Source organism: Musca autumnalis, unplaced genomic scaffold (genome assembly GCF_047663935.1).
Source record: "Musca autumnalis isolate F117 unplaced genomic scaffold, ASM4766393v1 scaffold_3, whole genome shotgun sequence".
Taxonomy (NCBI): domain Eukaryota; kingdom Metazoa; phylum Arthropoda; class Insecta; order Diptera; family Muscidae; genus Musca; species Musca autumnalis.
Window position 1 is genome coordinate 239356131 of NW_027411866.1, and position 27817 is coordinate 239383947.

At 35.9% G+C, this 27817-nt stretch overlaps 1 protein-coding gene across 3 annotated transcripts; it reads right to left on the reverse strand.

Moving 5' to 3' along the window:
• Nucleotides 1-2913: 2913 nt before the first annotated feature.
• Nucleotides 2914-26656, reverse strand: su(r) (dihydropyrimidine dehydrogenase su(r)). 3 transcript variants are annotated; one of them, XM_073977417.1, is made up of 7 exons: nt 26297-26656; nt 10022-10105; nt 9619-9729; nt 8432-9076; nt 3715-5532; nt 3396-3653; nt 2914-3326 (listed from the first exon to the last, which is right to left on the reverse strand). In XM_073977417.1, the coding sequence occupies exons 2-7, from the start codon at nt 10064-10066 to the stop codon at nt 3078-3080; spliced, it is 3126 nt and encodes a 1041-aa protein (XP_073833518.1). In that variant the 5' UTR covers nt 10067-10105; nt 26297-26656; the 3' UTR covers nt 2914-3077. The 3 variants fall into 3 exon arrangements, with proteins under 3 accessions (XP_073833518.1, XP_073833519.1, XP_073833520.1); XM_073977418.1 differs by having other exon boundaries at nt 26436-26564; XM_073977419.1 differs by having other exon boundaries at nt 26468-26558.
• Nucleotides 26657-27817: the final 1161 nt, after the last annotated feature.

A 27817-nucleotide genomic window follows, 5' to 3' on the forward strand; every position in this document is an offset into this window, starting at 1 on the left:
ATTGGACGGAATTGAAACGGGTCCTCAAGTACCTAAAGGGAACCAGTGAGTATTTCTTGCGACTAAACTGTGTTAATGCCGAGCAATATATATTAAAAGGCTACGCCGACGCAAATTGGGCCGAAGACAGGGTTGAAAGGAAATCAAACTCTGGTTACATATTCCAAATTAACGGCGGTACTATCAGTTGGACATGTAGAAAACAAACATGTGTATCTCTTTCGTCTACAGAAGCTGAATTTGTTGCCCTTTCCGAAGCATGCAAAGAAGCCATATGGATTAGACGATTATTAAGCGATATGCGAATCAGTCAAGAATTACCAACAACAATATTTGAAGACAATCAAAGTTGCTTACGGCTCATTAAGGAAGAAAAACTTAGCAATAGGACAAAACACATTGACACCAAAGTTCATTTTGTGAAGGATCACATTGAAAAACAAAATATAATATGCAAGTATTGCCCTAGTGAGTTAATGGTAGCAGACATGCTAACGAAACCGCTCCCTGTATCAACATTTTTAAAATTCAGAAAATCTGTTGGTGTGGAAATCGATTGAGGAAGGGTGTTAGAGATTCAATCGACTTAGTTTGTAATTTTCATTATAATATTATTTTATATCAATCAAGTATGCTTTGACTTATTGTCAATGTGAAAATATTTCTTTCATTCCCAAATAAAATTTCGTGGGTTCAAATCGTTTGTTCTCGAAAGGAATATTTTTCCACATATTGCGCCGCTAACAGTACCTCTATATGGGGGCTATACCAAAACCGGCACCTATGTCCATAATTTTTAATGGGTACGTTTCTGTACCATTGGAAACCCTAGTTGTCAAAAACAGCCAATACGGGCTTAAAATAAATCGAGTGGTACCGCTGGATGGGAGCTACAGGAAAAAATGGACCCATGTGGACCAAAACGGTTTCATATTCATGTATTGTCATCCAAATTTGAAAAGTGTACAAAGTTTTAGTTCGATTGGTCAACTACAACTGTGTGAAATATGAGTTTCCAGATTTGAAAAGCAAATTAGATAAAGAAACTGTAAAACATTGTAAAAATGGACCAATATTGGTTTTGATTTCATATTCATGTATTGTCATCCATATCTGAAAAGTGTGCAAAGTTTTAGTTCGCTCGGTCAATTACAACTGTGTTAAAAATGAGTTAACAGATTTGAAAAGCATGTAAAATTGAACACTGTACAACACTGTAAAAATGGACCAATATTTTTTTGATTTAATATTCATGTATTGTCATCTAAATCTGAAAAGTTTGCAAAGTTTTAGTTCGATTAGTCAACTGCAACTGTGTCAAAAATGAGTTACCAGATTTGAAAAGCAAAATACCGGAAATCGGGTAGTACCGTTATATGGGGGCTATAGGAAAAAATGGACCCATATTGATTTTGGTTTCATATTCACGTATTGTCATCTAAATCTGAAAAGTGTGCAAAGTTTTACTTTGATTGGTCAACTGCAACCGTTTTAAAAATCAGTTACCAGATTTGAAAAGTGGGTTAAGTAAGACACCGTAAAAACACTGTAAGAATGGACCAATGTTGGTTTTGATTTCATATTCATGTATTGTCATCCAAATCTGAAATGTGTGCAAATTTTAAGTTGGGTTGGTCAACTTCAACTGTGTGAAAAATTAGTTACCAGATTTGAAAAGCAAATTAGATAAAACACTGTAAAACAGTGTAAAAATGGACCAATATTGGTTTTGACTTCATATTCGTGTATTGTCATCCAAATCTGAAAAGTGTGCAGAGTTTTAGTTCGATTGGTCAACTGCAACCGTGTCAAAAATGAGTTACCAGATTTGAACTAAACACACACCAAAGCAAGCTAAATAAAACACTGTAATAAAAATGATCAACAATTGCCTTAATTTCCTTGCTTTGCAAATTAGAAAAGAATACCGGATAATTTTGCTTCCATAAAATTTAATTGTTTTAGGCCTGCGTGCCACAACCAATGAACGGAAAGAAACAAAACGATTCCCGTACCAATCACACAAAGCCACAAACTTTTCAGCTTCTCTGAATCGTTTCATTCTCACAACCAAAACAAAAACACAAACTTTTCAACGTAAAAAGATGGAAACCGTACGATTGATGAAATGTAACTTCGGCTATGCTTTGTCGAGTAGTTTCATTCACCACCGAAACGACAAGTATTTTTGGGAAACGTTTGCCGTGCGTTATGGTCAATGACACACTCAGACACACACACACACATGTGATTGCTTAACAACCCTATAAGTTAGCATCAGCATACCACAGTGAATTTTATCAACCACCAAACGTTTTTGATTTATACACATGTGTTAAGTACTATTTAGTTTTCTATCTGTTGTTGTGGAGTTGAGTACTTTTCGCTTTTCGTTTTGTTCGTACTCACGAATGTAAACAAAACGAAACTAAACAGCGAGCTCGGCCAACGAGGGTTATGTTTCGTTTTGTATTGTTCCTATGGAAAATACGAAACGAAACGATTGGAAATTTTATTTAAAGTATTTTTACGTACTCTGGCCACAACGTCCCAGAAGGAGGACGGGAGACTTCCCTCATATCAATGGACTTGCTGTTTAACGCCAAGTCCGAACGGCGTGTGTTAAGACAGCACTTGTAGAGAAGTTTAACATGGCTAATATACTCAGGAAATATCGCCAACATTACGCAACAAATGACCAGGTTTTAATTGTTGTAAGTCAGTTGTATCTTTGCTTATAGGAGACAATGGTCTGGAATTCAATATGCTTTCAATTTTTATTAGCAAGGTTGACAACTCTTCGAAGGAATGAGTTTTCATATCCTTGACGCAGATTCCGGAGGGTTAAAAAGCCAAGAGAAACCATGTAATATTTGGTTACAAATAATTTCTTTCTTGGTGAAGTAGTTCTTGTTTTTGGTAATAATATCATACGTTTTATTTGAATAAAGATAATTGTTCTATTCAATGTGTTAATAATAAATTGAAATTGTATAAAAAAATAATAGAAATAGAATATTTAAATGCATTCAAGTGAGAATGTCTAAGTTCGTCATCACTCGCTCTATTCTAGCAACTTATTGCATGGGACTTAAAGCATGTGTAAAGTAATTCTTCTCCTCTCCAAGGCCTCGCTTCACGACATGGGGTATTTTCTTTGGCACCATGGTAATACAGTCGATAATGGGACATACGGAGACACACAGCGTGCAACCGGTACAATCGTCTGTAATGTGAGGTATGTGGGTCTTGGGATCAAATTCAATGGCTTGGTAACCCGAGTCGGCGCAAGTCATGTAACATTTGCCGCAGTTGATGCAGAGATCCTGGGGGAGAGAGAAAATATCATGATTTAAAATTTCTAAAATTTCCATGAAGAAAAGCCGCGAACTTACATCATCAATCAAAGCCACCTTCTGTTGCTTGTTATCCAAACTCTTGTAGGTACCAATGTGTGGTAGGGCTCTTCCAATAACATCCTTGACTTTGGGCACCGTGGCTGAGAGGCCATTTGTACCTGTGCCATTGGTGCTGTTTCCGTTGGTGCTTTCACCATCATCTGTTTCGATTTTCCAAATGGGACCCTTCTCTTCGCGCAATTGGGCCATTTTTTCTTCACGTTCCTTGAGATAGGGACCAAAGAAGCCCAAGGTCTGCAAACGAAAAACACATGCTTTAGTTCCCTAAATTTCCATTTGAAAAAATGTGGCTTACCTTGTTTCCCTCCCCGGTCAAATGTAGTACCGGTTTACCCTTTTGATGTTTGGGTGTTGGTGGTGATTGACCATCCCAGAAGGGAGCATTGCGTGGTGGTGGATGAGCCTTCAGATACAGCAAAGCCTTCAAACTGGTACAGTAATCCTCAATCAAGGTGAAATCTTGATTCTGTACTGAGGAGCAAACCTGCAAAACTGTGGCGCCTGCTTGCAAGAACTGCAGAGCCACCTCACCCGAATCAATACCACCAATACCCAAAATGGGGAATCCTGGCAATTTATTGGCAATCGATGAAATAGCTCTCAAGGCCATGGGACGAGTTGCATTACCGGACACCCCTCCATATGTCGTCTTCTTATCCGCACCCACAGCGGGCCAGGGCGTGGCATCAGCCTTAAGACTCATCAAACCCTGAACAGTGTTAATGGCCGAGACACCATCAGCATTACCACGCTTGGCAGCCATGGCAATGGCCACAATATCGGTAATATTGGGGGTCAACTTAACAAAGAATGGAATTTTAACAGCCTTGCGTACCCACTTGGCAATATTCTCCACCAAAACAGGATCTTGACCACAGGCCAAACCCATACCAGACTCACCCATACCATGGGGACAGGATAAATTCAATTCCAAGGCATCCGAACCACAGGCCTCAGCTTTGGTAGCCAACTCCGTCCAGTCCTGTTCGTTGTACTGACACATTATGCTGGCAATGACAATTTTTGAGGGGAAATCTCTCTTCAGCTCGGTAATGGAACGGAACCAATATTCTGCCTTCTTTTCCGAAATCAATTCAATGTTCAAAAATGCACCCTGTTGGGGGCCATAGTTGTAGCCTGCGGTGGTACCGCGCACAATACGTGGTGAAACGTTTGTCACCAAATCCTTGTCGAGACCAAAAGTTTTAGTCACCACAAAACCCCAGCCCTGTTCAAAGGCCCGACGTATCATGGCAGCACTGGTTGTGGGTGGAGCTGAAGCCAAACCGAAGGGATTTTCAAATTTAATGCCACACATTTCCACAGAGATGTCGACATTGTCAATTTCAGTATGGAACAAGGGCAAATTGGCTGGGGTATCCAAAGGCATGCCCTCCAAATAGCAATGCATGCTCCAGGCTGCAATTTTACCATCATTCACAGATTCCACTGTGGTATCAGCAGCACCCGCTAAATCGCCACCACAGAACACCTGAGGCACAGTGGTTTGCAATGTCTTCAAATTTAACTTGGGCATTGACCATTTATCCAATTCCACCGGAGCCATGGCCTCAATCACCTCCGTATCATAGAGACCCGAACCAAAGGCCGAAATAACAAAGTTAGCCTTCAATTTGGTAATCTGTTCCTCATCCTCTACCCATTCATCGTTTTCATTTTGTTCGGTGCGACAGAATTCCATGCCGGTAATTTTACCATCCTTTACCAAAACCTTGCGTGGCGACAGGTATGGCATGAATTCACATTTCTCTTCACGGGCCAATTCAACTTCTTCGGGTACAGCACGTATTCCAGTGGTGCCCTTACGGAATACAACAAATACCCGTTTGGCACCACAACGTAACGCTGAGGTGGCACAATCGAAAGCGGTATCACCAGCACCCAAGACGATTACATTGCCGTGAAGTTGGGGAAGAGCTTGATTGGCCTTGCAGGCGCATAGTCCCGGCTTGGAGCCATCTGCTACCTTGGGTAAAAAGCTCTTTGATGTAAAGAAACCCATTGATTCATCGAGACCCTTGAAGACGGGATTCAATTTGGGCTCGGGCAAGCCAATGCCCAAGAAGACGGCATAATCCTTGGCCAAGAGGTCCTGGAAAAAGAAGGGGGAAGATGATTTCAGTTTTATCTGTTGAAAACATAGTGCAAAGTGGTGAATAGAAAATGTCCCATGGAGATTGTAGTATTTATTCACCGTGGTGAATATAATATTCACTATGGTGATTTAAAAAATCTCTGTGTTGAATATGACATTCACTACGTAGAATATAATATTCACTATGGTAAATATGTTATTCGCTAAGGTGAATATACTATTCACTATGGTGAATTGAATATTTACTATGGTGAATTGCATTTTGTTCTATGGAGAATAGCATATTCACTATGGTGAATAGCATATTCACTCTGGTGCATAGCATATTTACTATGGTGAATAGCATTTCCCTATGGTGAATACTATGGTGAATAGCATATTCACTATGGTGATTAGCATATTCACTATGGTGAATAGCATATTCACTATGGTGAATAGCATATTCACTATGGTGAATAGCATATTCACAATGTTGAATAGCTTATTCACTATGGTGAATAGCATATTCACTATGGTGAATAGCATATTCACTATGGTGAATAGCATATTCACTATGGTGAATAGTATATTCACAATGTTGAATAGCTTATTCACTATGGTGAATAGCATATTCACTATGGTGAATAGCATATTCACTATGGTGAATAGCATATTCACTATGGTGAATAGCATATTCACTATGGTGAATAGCATATTCACTATGGTGAATAGCATATTCACAATGTTGAATAGCATATTCACTATGGTGAATAGCATATTCACTATGGTGAATAGCATATTCACTATGGTGAATAGCATATTCACTATGGTGAATAGCATATTCACTATGGTGAATACATATTCACTATGGTGAATAGCATATTCACTATGGTGAATAGCATATTCACTATGGTGAATAGCATATTCACTATGGTGAATAGCATATTCACTATGGTGAATAGCACATTCACTATGGTGAATAGCATATTCACTATGGTGAATAGCATATTCACTATGGTGAATAGCATATTCACTATGGTGAATAGCATATTCACTATGGTGAATAGCATATTCACTATGGTGAATAGCATATTCACTATGGTGAATAGCATATTCACTATGGTGAATAGCACATTCACTATGGTGAATAGCATATTCACAATGTTGAATAGCTTATTCACTATGGTGAATATAATATTCACTATGGTGATTTAAAAAATCTCTGTGTTGAATATGACATTCACTACGTAGAATACAATATTCACTATGGTGAATATGTTATTCGCTAAGGTGAATATACTATTCACTACGGTGAATTGCATATTTACTATGGTGAATTGCATTTTGTTCTATGGTGAATAGCATATTCACTATGGTGAATAGCATATTCACTATGTTGAATAGCATATTCACTATGGTGCATAGCATATTTACTATGGTGAATAGCATATTCACTATGGTGCATAGCATATTCACTATGGAGAATAGCATTTCCCTATGGTGAATACTATGGTGAATGGCATATTCACAATGTTGAATAGCTTATTCACTATGGTGAATAGCATATTCACTATGGTGAATAGCATATTCACTATGGTGAATAGCATATTCACTATGGTGAATAGCATATTCACAATGTTGAATAGCTTATTCACTATGGTGAATAGCATATTCACTATGGTGAATAGCATATTCACTATGGTGAATAGCATATTCACTATGGTGAATAGCATATTCACTATGGTGAATAGCATATTCACTATGGTGAATAGCATATTCACTATGGTGAATAGCATATTCACTATGGTGAATAGCATATTCACTATGGTGAATAGCACATTCACTATGGTGAATAGCATATTCACTATTGTGAATAGCATATTCACTATGGTGAATAGCATATTCACTATGGAGAATAGCATATTCACCATGGTGAATATCATATTCACTATGGTGAATATCATATTCACTATGGTGAATACCATATTCACTATGGTGAATAGAACACTATGGTGAATAGAATATTCACTATGGTGAATAGCATATTCACTATGGAGAATAGCATATTCACAATGTTGAATAGCTTATTCACTATGGTGAATAGCATATTCACTATGGTGAATAGCATATTCACTATGGTGAATAGCATATTCACTATGGTGAATAGCATATTCACTATGGTGAATAGCATATTCACTATGGTGAATAGCACATTCACTATGGTGAATAGCATATTCACTATGGTGAATAGCATATTCACTATGGAGAATAGCATATTCACCATGGTGAATATCATATTCACTATGGTGAATATCATATTCACTATGGTGAATATCATATTCACTATGGTGAATATCATATTCACTATGGTGAATAGCATATTCACTATGGTGAATAGCATATTCACTATGGTGAATAGCATATTCACTATGGTGAATAGCATATTCACTATGGTGAATAGCATATTCACTATGGTGAATAGCACATTCACTATGGTGAATAGCATATTCACTATTGTGAATAGCATATTCACTATGGTGAATAGCATATTCACTATGGAGAATAGCATATTCACCATGGTGAATATCATATTCACTATGGTGAATATCATATTCACTATGGTGAATACCATATTCACTATGGTGAATAGCACATTCACTATGGTGAATAGCATATTCACTATGGTGAATAGCATATTCACTATGGTGAATAGCATATTCACTATGGTGAATAGCATATTCACTGTGGTGAATAGCATATTCCACCATAGTGAATATGGTATTCACCATAGTGGATATGCTATTCTATTCATGAATATGCTATATCATATACACTATGGTTAATAACATATTCACTATGGTGAACTGAATATTCAATGGTGAATAGTGGTGAATGTCTACGTGTGTATTATTCTTACCTTCACTGTAATATCCTTGGTTGACAAACTGCGATTCAGCTCGAATTTCACACCCAAATCCTTGACCAATTCAATTTCGAAATTCACCACATCCACTGGCAGACGATATTGAGGAATTTCCGATGAACTTAAACCACCCAAATAAGAACGACGTTCATAAATAGTAATATCCTTGTAACCCAAGCGGCCCAAGAAGGTGGCACAAGACAGCGAAGCGGGACCACCACCCAACAAAGCTATTTTCTTGTTCATTTGCTTGGGCGCCTTAATACCGGGTGGTACAATTTGCTTAACACCCATTTGTTTGAACACGTCTGTGGCATATTGTTGCAAACCACCGATGTTAATTGGACCCTCCTCTGAAGCTTGTAAATTACAACCTCCAACACACAAATCACTTGTGGGACAAACCATGCCACAGGTCAAACCTAAAGGGTTATCAGAGAAGATGGCCTTGGCAGCACCATAATAATTCTTATTGGCAATGCTTGTTATGAAACTTTTAATATCCAATTGGGTAGGGCAGGACTTTTGGCATGGAGCATCAGCACATTTCAGGCAGCGGGCTGCCTCCTTGAGAGCACCTCTCTCTGAGAGAGTTGTGTGTTTGATGTCTTCGAAATTGTTGTTTAATTTGGGACCAGCCTGTTAAATGGGCGGGAGGTTAGAGTTGTAATAAGATTTGGATTGGAAATGTCTACACCATTTTCACATGTAATTCGAAGAATTTCATTGTAATTCGAAACATTTCACTTGTAATTCGAAACATTTCACTTGTAATTTTAGAATTACAATTGAATTTCGAAGAATTTCAGTTGTAATTTGATTATTTCATTTGAAATTCGAAACATTTCACTTGTATTTTGAGAAGTTCATTTGAAATTCGAATGATTTCGTTTGTAATTCGATTTTTTTTCATTTGTAATTCGAACTATTTCATTTGTAATTAGATTGTTTTATTTGGAAATCGAAGTTAAAATTTGGAATTTTACATGAAAAAAATTCAAATTACAAATGGAAAATTTCGAATTACAAATGAAATAATTCGAATTTCAAATGAAATTCTCAAATTACAAATGAAACAATTCCAAATTCAACTGGAATTCTAAAATTACAAGTAAAATGTTTCGAATTACAACTAAAATTATTCGAATTACATGTGAAAATGGTTTAGAAGTTGGACTTACCGCACAGCTACGATCAGGATTACGCTTCCAATGTTTCTTATTAACTTTAGTTTCTGTGGTAGGTACCGCGGTGCATTTAGTCTTGACACGTGGATTTAAAGTGAGAAGATTCTGTGAGAGATTAAAAAGAGAAGTTTAATGAGATAAGTCTTAGAAGGTACTTAGAGGGCTTTAAACTAATCTAAATCTAATCTAATCTAAAACTTAGTTCAGCCCCCACATTCGGTAATTTTATAACGATTGTCGAATTACTTTGTCGAAAAATTGTTATTTTAGCAAAGGAAAATTAATCAAGACGCCAATGAAAAAAAATTACTGAATTGGGAGGCTGGTCTAAGTTGTAGTCATTTTTTGTGTGTTGTAAGACTTTAAAAAGTTTTGAATAAATAGTCACATAATTTACCTCAATGTCCGGTAGTTCTTTACTCAATAATGCTGGGGGACTCATTTTTTAGGCAGTGTTCTTTAGTTTCACTTCTCCGAAGAACTGAAAAAAAAAAAATAAAAATACAAAAAAAACAGTCACGTAAATGTGTAAACAAAAACTAAGTTGTTTATTAATCTATTGTTACATTGCTGTAAATGTAAACAAAGAAACCCGTAGCTACGTCTTACAAAGAAGGTGTAGCTTTTATTTTTTTCATTTTCATATATGGTTCATTTATAGAGAGCTTTGTTAGCGATTATTGTTCACAAATAGAAGACATAAGGGCAAGATAAAGTAGAATATACAGATAAAAAAGAATCAGCCGTCTTTGCCGACAACTAAATACCCTGAACCTAAGAGATTTTTAATAAACCATAACATGTTGTGGACTGAGGTAGGTATCATGAGCCCTGCCAGATCCAATCGACAGAGTCTACGCCACGATATATCGTCGGTGTCATGCTTAAGTGTTTCATATGTCATTTTTATCTTTTTGAGATACAGGTGGTTTCTAAGGATTTCCGGTATGCTCTTAGAAGAAAACCGATTAAAAAATCTGAAAGAGCATGTATGAAGCACTTCAGCATGACACAGACAATACCGGTGGTTTCTAGGTCCTCCGGTATGCTCTTTCTGATTTTTTGGTAGGCTATTTTCCGAGATGACGTAGGGGATGAGAGATACCAGGAACGGTCCTGACCGGCTTTAACATGGCAAAGTCCAGTATTTATCTTGGTCCCTCTCTCATCTCAAGTGGACACTGACCTCGCGTGGTGTCACCTGGGGAACTGCCTTTAACACCCGTTAAAGGTAGTAAGCTAACATGTGCCGCGCGTTCACCCATAAGAACGTTAAAAACTTGGGTTTGGGCGTCGGGTTAGTAACCTTCCCCTAGAAGAAACAGCCTACTATGAAAAAAACGAAAGAAAAAAACCCTCTAAAGTTGACGAACCCCGCAAACGTTTTAAGGACCATAATCTGCGAATCTGCACCTGCAATGTTCGCACTCTTTATAGAGAAGCTGCAGTCTTCGCATTGGCAGACGTACTTGAAAAGTACAAGGCCGACATTACTGCCATACAGGAAATACGATGGAACGGGAAAAGCGTCACAACAACACCTAAAGGTGACGCACTGTATTATAGCTGCCATGACACAAAGCATGAGTTTGGTTGCGGATTTGTAGTTGGTCGGAGGTTAAAACACCTGGTCTCCAACTTCACCCCAGTGAATGAAAGACTCGCTACAATTCGATTAAAAGCAAAATTCTTCAACATCAGTTTTATTTGCGCTCATGCTACCACTGAAGACAAGGACGAACAGACCAAAGATATATTTTACGAGCGCTTAGAAGAAACTTATGACCGTTGCCCTGCTCATGACATTAAAATTATACTAGGCGATTTTAATGCCAAAATTGGAAAGGAGAATATCTTTGGCCCAACAGTCGGGAAATTCAGTCTCCACAGTGAAACATCTGACAATGGTATGAGGCTGATAGACTTTGCAGCTGCAAAAAACATGGTAGTTAGCAGCACCAGATTTAATCATCTCGATATTCATAAGGGCGCCTGGCTGTCTCCAGATCAAGGAACAAGTAATCAAATTGATCATGTTGTGATAGATGGAAAACATGCATCAAGCGTGTTGGATGTACGATCGTTCCGAGGCGCAAACATTGATTCGGACCACTACCTTGTTGCAGCAAAGGTACGCACCCGCTTAAACGTAGCAAACAAAGTACGAACAGACACAACACGATAGTTAGACATCAGCATATTCCACTCAACTAGCCCAATTGCTTAATTAAAGCACTTCTCATCTCGATAAAATATCAGCGCAATGGCAAAGCATTGGCCACTCCATGCAAACAGCCGCAAAATCAATACTTGGATACCAGAGACCTCCACCAAGGAATCCATGGTATGATCAGGAGTGTCGTGCTGCTGCTGAAGAGAAAAATGCGGCATATAGGGCTACTTTACAAACCGTAGGAATGCGTAGCGCACGAGATATCGGGAGAAAAGGAGAGAAGAGAAACGTGTTTTCCGCAAGAAAAACAGAGAAATGGAAAAGCGGGAGTGTGAAAAAATCGAGATGTACCAGAATGAAGTCCGAAAATTCTACCAAAGAGTCAAGCATCAAACTGATGGCTTTGGTACAGGCACCTCCTCCTGTAGAGACCAGCAAGGTAATTTGGTAACTGACACAGATAGTGTGCTAAGGATATGGAAAGAACATTTTTCTAAACTGTTGGTATCCAATAGCAGCTAAGACGACGAAGATACCACAGATCCAATCCCAGAAGGTGGTATTGAATGTATATCACCCAGCCAAGATGAGGTAAAGACAGCAATAAACCAACTGAAGAATAATAAGGCAGCAGGAGTCGATGGCTTACCAGCCGAGCTGTTTAAAACCGGAGGCGACACGCTGATAAGGTGTATGCATCAGCTAGTTAGCTCCATCTGGCAGGAAGAACGCGTACCCGACACGATTGGAACCTGAGCATACTGTGTCCCGTCCATAAGAAAGGAGATAAGATTGTATGCTCTAACTATAGGGGCATAAGTCTACTCCCTATTGCCTACAAGATCGTGTCAGGGATATTGTGCGAACGACTAAAGCCCATGGTCAACGAAATAATTGGATACCAATGTGGCTTTGGAACTGGCACGTCCACCAATGACTAGATATTAACCCTGCGCCAAATCCTGGAGAAGACCCAAGAGATGCATATCGACACCTACCACCTTTTTGTCAATTATAAAGCAGCCTTCGACAGCCCGCTACGTTCAAAGGTATTCCAAGGCATGTCTGAATTTGGTATCCCCATAAAACTCATTCGGCTTTGTAAAATGACTCTAACTGACACAAGATCTTCAGTTAAAATAGGAAAAAACCTCACCGAAGAATTTTGTACCAAAAGAGGTTTCAGGTAAGGAGACAGCCTTTCGTGTGATCTTTTCAAAATCCTGCTAGAAAATGTTATACGAGGGGCAAATGTCAAAAGAAGTGGCGCAATCTACACCAATAGCCACATGTTACTTGCTTATGCTGATGATATAGACATCATGGGTGATCGGTAAAGGACGTAACTGACACCTTTGCAAAAGTCGAAAGGGAATCTGCTAAAGTGGGTCTGGCGGTAAACGGTGAGAAGACCAAGTTGATGGTGTCGACGCGCAATGCGTCCATTGAGATCGGACCAACTGTTGAATTTGGTTCCTATAATTTTGAGGTAGTAAAAGACTTCGTATACCTCGGCACCACCGTAAACACAACAAACGACATCAGTTGTGATATAAAAAGAAGAATTGTATTGCCCAACAGATGCTACTTTGGCTTAAGTAAGCAGTTTAAAAACAAAGCCACAACTCGTCAAACAAAAATAACGCTTTACAAAACACTGATACTACCCATGCTGATGTATGGTTCCAAAGCCTGGGTATTTGCGAAAGCAGATAAGGCAGTGCTTGGTGTGTTTGAGATAAAAATTCTTCGAAAGATCTACGGACCAATCTGCGTTGACGGTGAATATCGACGTCGCATGAACCACGAGCTGTATCTGCTATACAACGACATCAATATAGTTAAACGTATCGCGATGCAGCGATTGCGTTGGCTAGGCCATAAGAATGAGCGATGATGAACCTGCTAAAAAGGCGTATAAATTCAAGCTACATGGCGGTGTACGCAGAATTGACAGGCCGAAGAATAAATGGCTCAAAGAAGTGGATGAAGAGATGACAAGGCGCGGTATTCCAGAGCGCGAAGCAATAAACAGAGAGTATTGGAGATCTTTTCTTAGTTCGGTCTATGGAACAAATGTTCTGTAATGGGCCAGCTAAGTAAGTATTATTTTCAGTGTCTGGCACAAGAGTAAAGGCCTGCATACATAAGCTGCCTTGCCTGCTTACCTTGCTTACTTCTGATAAAAGAATAAAAAAGAAAAGGGCAACCCAGTTCGAAATTTCCTCGGCCTTCTTTATTCTTTTATTATGTCAAAAATGAAGCAGGAAAGCAAGGCAATCAGGCAAAGCAGCTTATGTACGCAGGCCTTTAGTGTTCTTTCAGAAAAAATAATCAACTTCACAATGATATTTGTCTTTAGTGAATATAGGTCTGTCCGGTTACTTTCCCAGCAGGAATTGCGTAGCAAGAACTTTCTCGGAGAGTAAGGAGCACAGTTTATACTGTTGGACACTAAGCCCACCTGATATTTATACTTGTTGTCAAAAACATTATTGTGATTTAAAATACAAAGAAACTCAAATCACAATAATATAAAATCTATTATGTTTGTTGTCAAGTGTTGTTAACAGAACTCTGAATGGCCGACCTTCTATAGGCCTCAGTAAGGAGTTTTTATTGCATATTTACATTAGGCAATTTTCCTTGCGACAATTGTCAGTTTGTTGGTGAGAGAGGGTGTTGAGAAGCAAAGGGTTACCATATGCCTCACCTCTCTCTCCTTCAAAATGACAATTGCCGCAAGAAAAATTGCCTAATGTAAATATGGTTCTCTTTTGCAAGAAAAATGTAAAAAGTAAACAGACACCTCCCCTGATAAAACCAGCAAGCAATCAGCTGATTTACCAAAACAGAAAAAAAAGGAACCAAAATAGCAAAAATGTTTTATTTTATAAAAAATAAAATAACCATCATTCTGCAAAAAAACAAGACAATTGGCTTGCTTATTTCCACAATAAAAATATTCTCAATTTTCACAACCATAAATCACTGAATGATTAAAAACAGCTGATTTATTGTTTGCAGGAAAAAGAAGAGTTGCAAGTGCTTGCTAGAGGAAATTTGTCCATCAAGAATTTGCAAACTCTCAGTAAAAGAACTGTCAAAATGTCTCTGTCGATTCGCTTTCTTTTGCTAGACTTTTGTGTTAACAGACGACTTCCAGCAACAATTGGTACAAATTGTTACAAATTTCATGGTAACCAGACAAACCTTATCGTAGCCTCATATTTAATGGAATTATCAACATCGTTTAATAAACACACACACGACATGATGATAGGTCAAGTTCAAACACCACCTTAAGGGCATGTGTTTATTAATCACATTAATGTTCGTGAATGCCCTTATACTACTGAACTGGTTTTTATTTCGAAACCTTTCTTTACGCACCACTAGAAATTTCAATCACTTTATTATAAATGCACCTCCACTTTACAAATGATTCTTCAGAAATTTCTGGTGGCATTTCATTGATGGGCTTTCATGCGTGAAGAGAATGCATAAGTCGCCGTTTGAAGTGGTAAAAGATGACATAACAAAAAATAAAACAGATCTGCCTTTGGAAAAACCAAAGCAAACTTTAAATTGCTCTTATCTCGAGCTAAATGAATCACAGTGGGCACAAATTTTGAAAATAAGTAGTCGATTTTATGTGCCGGGTTTTGCTGTAAGGGAACGCAAAATGTGTAAAAGTGCTAAAAGTTGTAAAAACTTTTTAGTTCTGGAACACAGCTATAATGTGCTAACATTTTCAATATTTAACAATAAATTTGTAATTTGCCGTATGTTTTTTGCGACGAGTTCAATTTACAACAACTTCTTCTGACGTTTCAAATTCGATCGGATGGGATGATGCATCTACCTTGGTAATTGTGCTATGAACAAAAATCAGCTGATTGAAATTTAAATCCTCCAAAAGGTATATCTAAATGCAATGAGATTTGTACTGGATTTATTAAATCCAGTTGAGGATTTATGGCAAGTCTAACCGCCGTTTGTATTAGAGATCTTTATGACAATTTATGTTGATGTATACACAATGGAATTGCCGGGTTAACCTTCTTTATTAGGATTTATTTTGACACTTACACCTAAAGCCAGTATTTGGGGCAAATACGATATTTTTTCAGATATTCAATAGAATTGACAACGTAAATGACACATTTTTAGTACGATACAATGCGGCTTTATCATGTATCTTTCTTTCAGAAATAGTCGCCTGAAAATCTATAGTAATTTTAAAGTCACAATACCTTGGTAGTGGCAAAAATCAGAACCCAACGAAATTTCTACTTCTTGACATGTAGGGTGCCAATTCGATCAACAATTTATTCTAAATATCGAAATCTTATCTAATTTGTATTCTTCGAATGAACAACAACCACACCATACTTTTTGTCTAATAAATGAAAGCAAAAAAATCTAAACTGTTTATTATGGACGACACACACATTAGATAACTTTGCTCTTTTCGGAACATATTGAACAAGTTCCATAATACTTGTTTGATATTAGCCAAATGGCTGTTCTAAAGCAGCATCGGGTGTTTTGTTTAAATATGAACATACGGGCACGTGCCTTCTACAAAAATAAATATTCAAAATGTAATAAATACGTATTAAAACATTTTACCAAACGAATTTATCTCATAAAAATATGTCGTTCTAGTCGGTATATACACTGTAGCCGCATGAAGAGATATTTGTCAGATCATTATAATATCGCGATTTATGAATTAATGATTTCCTTAAATTAAATCCATTAAGGTTTAATAATAAAACAAAGAACACGACAAAATCATCCATTTCTGTGAGAAAATCCATCCATCCCAGCAAAGGATGCAGTTGAATCACTACAAGTGTAGAGTACAAGTGCCGTTGGAGTACATCTTTTTCTATGAATTCACTTATGAATTTTACAAGGGAGCGCGCAGCTAGGATGCACTCCATTTTGCATCCACAGCACACAGCTAGGATGCTCTCCATTTTCGATCCAAATCACGGCTTAAGATGCAGTGCTTTGGATTGAATTTATATGCATTCTTCGGATTGCATTTTTAGTCAGTCTAAAGATGCAATAAAAATGCAAGCCATTGCGAAATATCGTAGAATAAATAAAATGCATTTATTATTTGTGTAAAAGAATAATACAAAGAACTTTATTATATAAACACAAATTAAAATTAAATGTTTCCATTCAATTCAATCACATTTGAGTTTACTTTCTCCGTTCTCCAATTAATCCAAGCGCATCTGATTTTGCGCCATCATCCTAAAGGTTTTTTATGTTGCCTTCCCATCACTAGTTCAGCTTTCGGCATGGACTCCAACTGTACTCCACTCCATTAAAAATGTCCGTCTCGTGAACTACCGCAAAAATGTTCGCAACTTAAGTTTTTATTTCTTTATTTTTTAACAAATTCTTGGAAATGTATACACTCCATCTTATTTTTTGAGAATAAATGATTTCGCCAGCGGCGGGTAGGGATCAACCAACTTTTTTTTTTGTAGGGATCTCTACAGCAACTGCTTATAAATTGTATCCAACTGAGTGCATTTTTCATAACTCCGTGTGGACTGCATCGAAGGATGTTGTGAAATCATAACTCCACATGCACCACTTCCAAAATTTTTTACTGGGATGATACAATACGTAATGTATAGTAAGACCAGCTTAGACAATCTGCCAAATGCCCTGTTATTGTGAATTAATCGTATTAAAACGTGAACAAAAATTATGACAGCTTGAGGTGCTTTCAATCAAAATAGTCTTGTTGTTGTAGATTTTGTTTCACCTAATTATTAATTGCATCCATGGCATAATAATACAGGTACAACGGCAAAACAGCTGACTATCACACTAGTTATCAAAATGCATTATTGTGAATAAATTCACATATAGAATGTAAACAAGCGATTCACAGTAATGTGTTATTGTGAACATTTTTGACATTTGGTATGATTTGATCTAACACCTTCTTATTCCACCATGATTGCACCATGAATCCACAGTTTATACAGTTGGACCTAAGCCCACCTGATTATTTGTCAAAACTATTATTGTGGTTTAAAATACAAAGAAACTCAAATCACAATAATGTAAAGTCTATTATGTTTGTTGTCAAAAGTTGTTAACAGAATTCTGATTGGCCGAACTTCAGTAGGACTTGCATGAATCCATCCATGGTGGAATAAGAAGGTGTTACATCAAATCATGTCAAACGTCAAATTTGCTCACAATAATAAAACATTTTGTATGTGATTTTATTCACAATAACGCATTTTGACAACCGGTATGAAGATCAGCTGTTTTTGGCGTTACACCTTATTATTTCATGGTGGAATAATCCATCCATTCTTTACTAGGAGTTTACAACAAACAATTTGTCTTGAAATAAAACTCTGACTTACTAAAACATACATACATTTGTCGGCTGTCTTCCAGCTATACTTCATTATTTCACTGAGAGTCGTGTTAAGTGAGATGAGTTTTCAACTCATTTGAAAACAAAAGAACATGAACAAAAACAAATTAGGCGGCCATCAGACCATCTGTTTTTTCACATGTATGTTGTCACTTTGGGTATACTAATATACAGAACAGCTGATGTCATACATGTGAAAAAGCAGATGGTCTGATGGCTGCCTTATGTGAACGTAAAACAAAAATAAATCGACGAGTTTCATTCAAAATGTTACAAATGTTTTAGCAGTTGTCTGGACGCCTACGTCACACAAGCAAGTTTTGCGTTTTTGACAATCAATACATGTACTCAACTGTCCTGTCATATGTAAACGCAGGGTTAGAAACTGTTTAGAACTCAGCAATGCGATTCTGTAACTTTTTTTTATTAACGAACCGACATCGGTAGTTAACGAAAATATTCGGTTGAGTTAACGAATGTGCTATTCTGTAACTTTATGTTACCGATTGTAGAAATCGTTAACTCATACCGACGAATATCGATGGGAAGGAAATGTCAAATATTATATTTTAATATTAATTAAAATATATTTTGAATCTGAAAACATGATTTCTTCGCGAGTAAAAAACATAAAGCGTTTAAGAAGGAAACAATTCCGATTTTTGAAGGAATGTGGCTCAAATGTGTGTCTTTTGGATGACTACGGATGCCAGTAAAGAGCATTTCTTAAGATGTTTTTATTGTGTGTGATTTAAACGTAATAAAAGTGATAAAAGCATCATTAATCTTTTTTAAAAGCGCTGTTGTATTTTTTTAATTAAAAGTTGGGATCATATTTTGGGTTGTGGCGCTCTGTATGGAAATTCAACTTTGATATTTGACATGACTTAAGCCCCTTCAGTGAATGTGGATACACGTTACCGTCATTTGAGTTTATATATTCACATATTCAATTCACGCCCACATTAAATGAAGTTTCTCATAGCGGAGAGTATGAAAAGTTCGAGAATCCAAGCTTATACGCCATTTTTAGCATTCTGATTGTTAGTGATGCTGAGTTTAAATCTATAAGATTATCACAGAACAAGGTAGGTTATAGTAATACTATTCACGTGTTGGCCTCAATGCTAAATGAAAGCCAATGAAAACCTCCTAGAAAGATAGTGTTAAGGCAGAGACGCGCTGTCTTTGCAAAGAAGTATATTGAGGGCGCCCACTGAGTTGTTTTTGCATTTGCTTCTCTCTCTCACGTACAGTGTACGTGTAAATAAACAAACGATGAATAGCATGTGGTTGTTGTTTTTTTCACCAATCCATACACATATGCTGTAGTATTGATGGAAAAAGTTATGGGCGACGCTGTGTTAAGGACATTGGTATAGGTCTTACATAGCAGTACCACACTTGAGTTCTTTTGAAGCATTAGCTAACGTTTTTCCTCTTTAATAAGTAAAAGAAAGGTTAGCGCAGTCTTCATACGTAGGGTAGCATGGGGCAGCTTCGCCATGGTTGCGCCTTCCCCAGCGCCGATTTAATTGATGCTACATAAAGGTGGTCTAAAGGAAAGTTATGAGTTAATCGGAGATCTACAAGTCCTCTTTGATGATCTTTATGCAGTTTCAATAAAATCGGCGCTGTCGAAAGCCCAACATTGGCGAAGCCGCCCCATGTTATTCTACACAGTTAACACTTATGTAAATGCAATAAGAAGATTTTTTCTCAATAAGGCGGAATTTACCTTGTGTACCCTCCTTATTGACATATGTTCATATAAAACGCCGTTTTTAAAAGAAATCAGCGAAATATTGTAAAAATGTGCTGTCGTTAAGACTACTTTTTTTGGTTGTTAACTTAACAATCATTTTCAGTAATTAACGACAAAATTTACCGACAAAAAATCGTTAAAATTGGTATACAGAATAGCACTTAAGGAGTTACAGAATCGAACTACAGGGTCAATTAGGATTTAATAGCTCATTTAGACTAGCCATAAAACCTCAATTGGATTTAATAAATCCAGTACAAATCTCATTCCATTTAGATATACCTTTGGTGGGTTTATATGGCAGTCAGCTGATTTTTGTTCATATCACAATTACTAAGGTCGATGCATCAGCCCATCTGATCAAATTTGAAACGTCAAAAGAAGTTGTAAATTGAATTCTTCTCAAAAACATACGCAATTTACAAATTTATTGTTTAATATTGAAAATGTTAGCACATTATGCTACTAATGTTTACTAAAGAGCAAATAACGAATTATTTTATCATTTAGACATCGTAGATATTAGTATTGGGTGATTAAAATCAAATTTGTATATCAAAGCTAATTTAGTTTTGACGCCATGTTTAAAATATTTGGACATTTTAAATTATTTTTATTGTAGCAATTCACCGATGCATCTACCTTGTTTCATATGCCAGCTCGCAACTTTATGTATTTCCTAGCAACATGTTGCAAAAAACCGAGTTGCCGGATTTAAAACAAATCCACTCAATGCGAGGATTTATTTTTGTATGGCAAATCTAGATTATTGTATGGCAAGGTAGATTATAGCCGGATTTAGCAAATAAATCCGGATAATGCGCTAAATCCGGCTAATGAAGTCATATCTAAATGCCCTATAAGATGTAATGTTATAGCTTGTTTACATTCGGAGTCTAATCCTAGGTTTACATTTACGTAATCCACTCAATTTCAACTGCCAATTCCATTAGTTAAACGTTAAATGAAATCCAATGGATTTCAGATGAGATTTCATTTGACGTATACACAAATGGATTGACAGTTGAAATCAACTGGATTTAGTAAATGTAAACTTACTATTATAGTGATCTCGTTGGCATATTTACTATGATTTGACATCAAATAATAGTTGTGTCTTTTTATGTTGCAAAATGAGAGAATAATTATAACAACGAAAAGTGAATTGATAAGATATGATTTGTTTGTGTGCACACTTTGGCGATTCTTTTAAAAAAGTAGTTTGCGTATTCTTGATTAAAAATATAAACAAACATCGAATGATATTTTACTGCTTCTTTTTGTTGTACCCCCCATGGAACAGGTCGTGTGTGTGATAAGCTGCCCTGTTTAGATTCAATTTGATAGCTGCGTAGAAAATGAGCAAAACTTTTTTCATATTATAATTATGTGGCGCTACTTTTTTGTTGTTTAAATTATAGTTTACACTCGAAGAAAGAGGGATTAAATATTAGATGAAATAATAACCGTTTATTTTTATTCATGAGACCTTGACAGACAAACTATAGCTTCGTTCCCGTACTTTTTAATGGTAAAACTCGTAAAAGAGAGAACTGCAAAAAATTTGTTCTCACACACAAGTTTTTTGAAATAGTTCGGGAACGGAAAAATGGAAAATACATCAAAAAGACTGGAAGAAATGTCAAAGTCGGCGTATCAGCCAATCAGACGCCGGCAACCATGTTACTATTTTTTTACTCGCCCAAATTTGTCGTGTAAAAAGTTTTTAAAGAGAGCGTCATTCAGCGCCATTTTTGTTTAAAGAGAAGTGAACATTTTACAACTTTTTTGTGTACGGGAACGCTTTTTCGAGTAAATTGTGTAAAAGTCGTAAAAATTGTAAAAACTTTTTAGTTCTGGAACACAGCTTATTCTACAACAAATTACTATAAACAGGTTGCCAATTCTATGCAAAATATACATATATTTTATGCAAATATACATATATGTATGTTTAGAGAACCTATTTGGCTATGGGCCAACTTTTATCCAAAAAATGTGTGTGATTTGTTTATATATACATGATTATATATATATAAAACTTTCCATATGATGGAATTTACAAACATAAACGTTTAGGCGGTGGGGGCATCATAAATGTGCATATTTATTTGTTGGTCTATTAGTTTCATTCAGTCTACAACAGGAGGAGGCATTGTGACTCACAAGAGAGCCCATTTGCTCTAAGTGAGCGTAAATTTGTTATCGCTCACAGCCTGTGTAGATGCTAACACGTTGTGAACAACAACAAATTTACGCTCAATGAGAGCACAAGAGAGACCCAAAAATGTTCTCTGCCTCACTCTGGTCTACAAACAAATTGTACCGGTTATAAAGGTACAAAAAAAATAGTGAAAATCATAAAAAGTTCAGAACGAATTTATTCGTAATTTCTGTTATAATCTTAAGTACTCTAATCTTATCATATTCAAGTTTTCCAAGTATCATGAAGGCAATAATAGGTTTTAATGTCGATCAAGTTAAGAGAATGATAACAGTGAAAGTAAGCAACAACAACACACATAATTGCAATTTTCAGATTTTTTTCAAAATGAAGTTCCCTTTTGCCTTAAAAGCTGTTACTTGGTCCATTTCTTGTTCAGCCAAGAGATTTAACACCACAACCAACATTTAGAAGTTAATAACAAAATATAATGCTAGATTTACATTTACAAAATCCACTCGATTTCAACTGTCAATTCCATTGCTCAAACATCAAATGAAATCTCATTTGAAATCCATTGGATTTCATTTGACGTTTAACCAATGGAATTGACAGTTGAAATCAAGTGGATTTCGTAAATGTAAACCAAGCATAAGATCAACAAACTGATAAACCAATCAATCGATGAATTTCACACCAGACTATTATTCTGAAGGTCAACTCTTTATTTGTTTATTTTATATCGGAACAAAGAAACTAGCAAATCAGGATTTATTTGACGTATACGCAAAGGAATTGTCATTTGAAACCCAGTGGGTTTGTTAAATCCGGTTATATATAAACGTACTATAAATTTGTAATTTTCCATATGTTTTTTTTTTGAGACGAATTAAATTTACAACAATTTCTTTTGACGTTTCAATTTCGATCAGATAGGCTAATGCATCCTACTCGTACCTTGGTACTTGCGCTATGAACAAAAATCAGCTAACTGCCATTTAAATCCTCCAAAGGTATATCTGAGGATTTATGTCTAGTCTAAATGAACTATAATGCTTGGTTTACATTTACGAAATCCACTCGATTTCAACTGTCAAATCAAATTAAACGTCAAATTAAATCCAGATGAGATTTCATTTGACGTTTGAGCTATGGAATTGACAGTTGAAATCGAGTGGATTTCGTAAATGTAAACTTAGCATAAGTTTACATTTAATTGCCAATTCTTTGGCCGTCGAGTTGCTCACTGCAGCAATTTCATAAAATTACTTTAGTATGGAACACGATCTAAGAACGCATAATTTCATTAAAATCTCTCCAGTGTGGACCGGGACTTTGTGTATACGTCAAATGAAATCTCATCTGACGTTTAAGCAATGGAATTGGAAAGTAAGAAAGCCGAGCGGCTTATGTGTCGAGGCCTTTAAGGCACACTAGAATGGTCCACACTAGAATGATTTCATGATGAAATAATATGGTGGCGTAGATCGACCCGATCTGATTGGTTTCAATCTGTCAAATTTTTTGTTATTGTAAATGAATAGTATGAAAACGTAAACGAACATTTTGACAGCTTGAAGAATTTTCGGTCAGAATTTAGTTGTTGTTGTGGTCTTTACATGACCTGTTAAATAGATCTTGGAGTGATTTCAATGAAATTATTTAATGAAATTACGCGTCCTTAGATTGAGTTCCCAGCTACATCAATTTCATAAAAATAATTTAGAAAGTAACTCGATCGCCTAACTTCATGATATTATTTCATTGAAATCGCTTTAGTGTGGACTGAGACTAAACGTCAAGACGCACAACTTTACTGAAAAGTTGGTTGTATTTTCTAAATCCGGCGATAATCCACCAGATTAACCATACAATAATAAATCCTCGTATTGAGTGGATTTGTTTTAAATCCGACATAAATCCTCGTATACAACTCTGTTTTTGCAACATGTTGCTAGAAAATGCAAAAAGTTGCAAGCTGGTACAAGAAAAAAGGTAGATGCTTCGGTGAATTGCTAAAACAAAAATAATTAAAAATAATGACAAAATTTTTAAATAAGGGGAACAATTAAAATTGCTTTCATATACAAAGTTGATTTTAATAAACCAAGACTAATATTTCCGATGTCTAAACAACACAGTAATTCATTATTTTGTTCATTAATTACCATTAGTAGCATAATGTGCTAATATTTTCAATATCAAACAATAAAGGCCAGAACAGAGTCAATCGTGAATTGCTAAAACAAAAATAATTAAAAATGACAAAACTTTTAAATAAGGGGAACAATTAAAATTGCTTTCATATACAAAGTTGATTTTAATAAATCAAGACTAATATTTCCGATGTCTAAACAGCACAGTAATTCATTATTTTGTTCATTAATTACCATTAGTAGCATAATGTGCTAATATTTTCAATATCAAACAATAAAGGCCAGAACAGAGTCAATCGTCGCTTGCTTCCCCAAATGTCAAATTATAAAGGAATGCCAGAGCCTCTTTGCAAATCCGCCTGCGTTCTCCTTTAGGAGACTCTGGCACTCCTTTATAATTTGAAATTTTGGAAGCAAGCGACGATTGATTCTGTTCTGGCCTTTAATTTGTAATTTGCCGTATGTTTTTTGAGACGAATTCAATTTACAACAACTTCTTTTGGCGTTTCAAATTCGATCAAATGGGCTGATGCATCTACCTTGGTAATTGCGCTATAAATTAAATCCTGCAAAGGTATATTATCTAAATGCAATGAGACTTGTACTGGATTTATTAAATCCAGTTGAGGATTTGTCGCTAGTCTAGATCACTGCAGACCAAAAAGAGGGCACACAATATTCTGAATATTGGCATATTTTGACAGTGTGTTAGCGTGGTTTTATGCACGCATGCTGCAAAACAAATCAAAACATTTGCTCTCTATTGTGTGGTCTTCCGTTGCGTTCGGGTCTTGTGTGTGTGAATTGCCGAAAAACTTCGTAACTTCAACAATACCAAAGAACGGCATTGGTCTAGATGAGCTTTTGCACTGAATATAGTGCTTTGAACAAATACGTCATTTATTTGACAGATATTCAAAGGAATTAACTTATACGACGATTTTGAACCTTTCTGATGCGCATTCATTTGCTCCAGGTGTTAAGGCCTGCGTACATAAGCTGCTCTGCCTGATTGCCTTGCTTTCCTGCTTCATTTTTGACATAATAAAAATAAAAGAACAAAGAAGGCCGAGGAAATTTCGAACTGGGTTGCCCTTTTCTTTTTTATTCTTTTATTAGAAGTAAGCAAGGTAAGCAGGCAAGGCAGCTTATGTACGCAGGCCTTAACACTTTGAATTTTACAATCATCTAAACACTTCTGCTTTCTTGGTGATACGACTTGACATATGTACATACATATATATTGGAATATATTTTTTAGCAGATGTTCTTTATTTTAAATTCAACTTATTTCATCAGTATAAGTAATAAAATTAAAAAAATACTCACAACCTACACTACGATTAAACTGAAATGAAACTGAATCGATTTTTATGTCATAATGACAGTTCCAATAGAGAAATGTTTTTCTCAAACAAGATTATGGAATTAATTAGGCAAATTCTTATCAGCAAAATAAAGAAGCTGATGCTATTTATTGTATTATAATATTGTTATCAAATAACAAAGAACGCATAAAAATTTTGTATTGCAAATTTAAATAAATTAAAAAAACACAAACAAATATTTAGCATTAAACCGAGAGCTAATATTTGTTCTATTTTTTTGATGTTTTTTTTTCTTCTCTATAAATATCAACACAATTTCACTAAATCGCTCGCCATATCATAACAATGTTTGTGAGTGTGTGTTTGTGTTCCATATTATTTATGTATTTGACTTTTTTTATACAAATTTTCATTAATTAAGCCAAGATCACCCCTATTATGTGTGATCAGATGTGGTGGTGGCACAAACGTCATAGACACAATTATTTTGATAATATTTGACACTGTCAGCATTGTCACTGTCACAATCACCACCAACCACCGTCACCAACGTTTAGTAGTTGCCACTTTTCATCACCATAAATCATTTACGAAATATAAAACCACCATAAATTGTGTGCGGCTTTTCGGTTTCGTTGCAAACCACTAAAAACACTAACCTTAAACGCGTTACACGATCGATCGTTGCAATTGAAATAAAGAATACAATTTTTTGTTTCAAATATGTATTGCTTTTTTGGAGTTTACACCGAATTTTGAAATCAATCGATCAAGCAAAAAAATTAATTACACACTAACCGATATTTAAAATTAAGACACTTGTTGTTTACTTTTCTTAGCTGCCGCTATTTCTTTTTTTTTTTTTTAATTTCCAAAAACAGATTTGTTCTTCACACTGGAAGCGACAAAACAAAACTGAACGTTTTCTATGCCAAGAGCTAGCAAAGAAAACTTGCTAAACAGCAGCCACAAATAGGCAAACACTCGGCTAGAGATAGATAGACCCCCACACGCTGGACGGCGAGCAGCATAACAAGCCGACAAACATTCAGTTTAATTGAAATTCACCACGCTTTTATGAGATCGTTCGTCTTGTTCTATCAATGATTGATTGTTTTGGGGTGGATGGAGTCAACTAACTAATGAGCAGCAGCAGCAGTACGTCGAGGAGATTTCTATTTCTCAGGGAATATAGAATAGTTGCTAAATGTGGGAGATCTCTCTTCCTCATGTGGGAGATTCTCTTTACTATCAAAAGAGGAGGAAATGCCTACAATTCCAATTACAACTTCCCAGTGGGAAAATGGAATCAATGGTAAACGAGGAGGTAATGCATAAACACTATGATTTATTGATTCCAGAATACATTATTGTTAACACGGTGCATGTCCTAGGAAAATAATGCATTCCTTTTGTTTGCCTAAGTGATTCATAATATAATGCATTCAATATAATACATGTTTGGACACTATTTCAAGAATACATTATATAATTGATTATTTATTTAAAAAAAATATATATATTTTAATTCAATTTTTTATTATTTTATTGCAGATTTCTTAAAAGAAAACCAACTATTAAACTGTCTTAATTTAGTCAGATGGAATGTCTTTCTGATCTCCTTTATGTATTCCTTCTCGTTATATCCTTCGCACTTTGACACTTCTGTAAAAAATAATTTATATTAATATTTATGTTATAAAAGTATTTAATTTGCAAATGTTGAACAATTTTACTTGGTTTCATTTGATGTATGTACTTGCACAACGTTTCTTTTTATTTGGTATTAAACGCCTCCAATGTCGCTTTGAATACATTTAAAAAACGTACATCTTTACCGTCACACGAATGAAACAAAACTAAACAAATTTACAAAGTTAACAATGACGCGACATGAAGTCGTCCGAAAATAACGGGACACAAAATCAAGAAAAAAACAAAGTATGAAACTGCACATTCCATCATATACAGATTCTGGAATATAGACGGTAATCAATCTGTAAATTTCGTCAAATGAAATTACCATTTCGCTTCAATTGGGATGAATAATATAGTGCATCCTATAACAACAGTGTTATAATTAATTTTTGCTCAAATTGCATTCTTTTCTCGATTATTTTTGACAAATTCTATAATGTAAATCATATAATGCTATAAATTATTTATTATCAATGTAATAT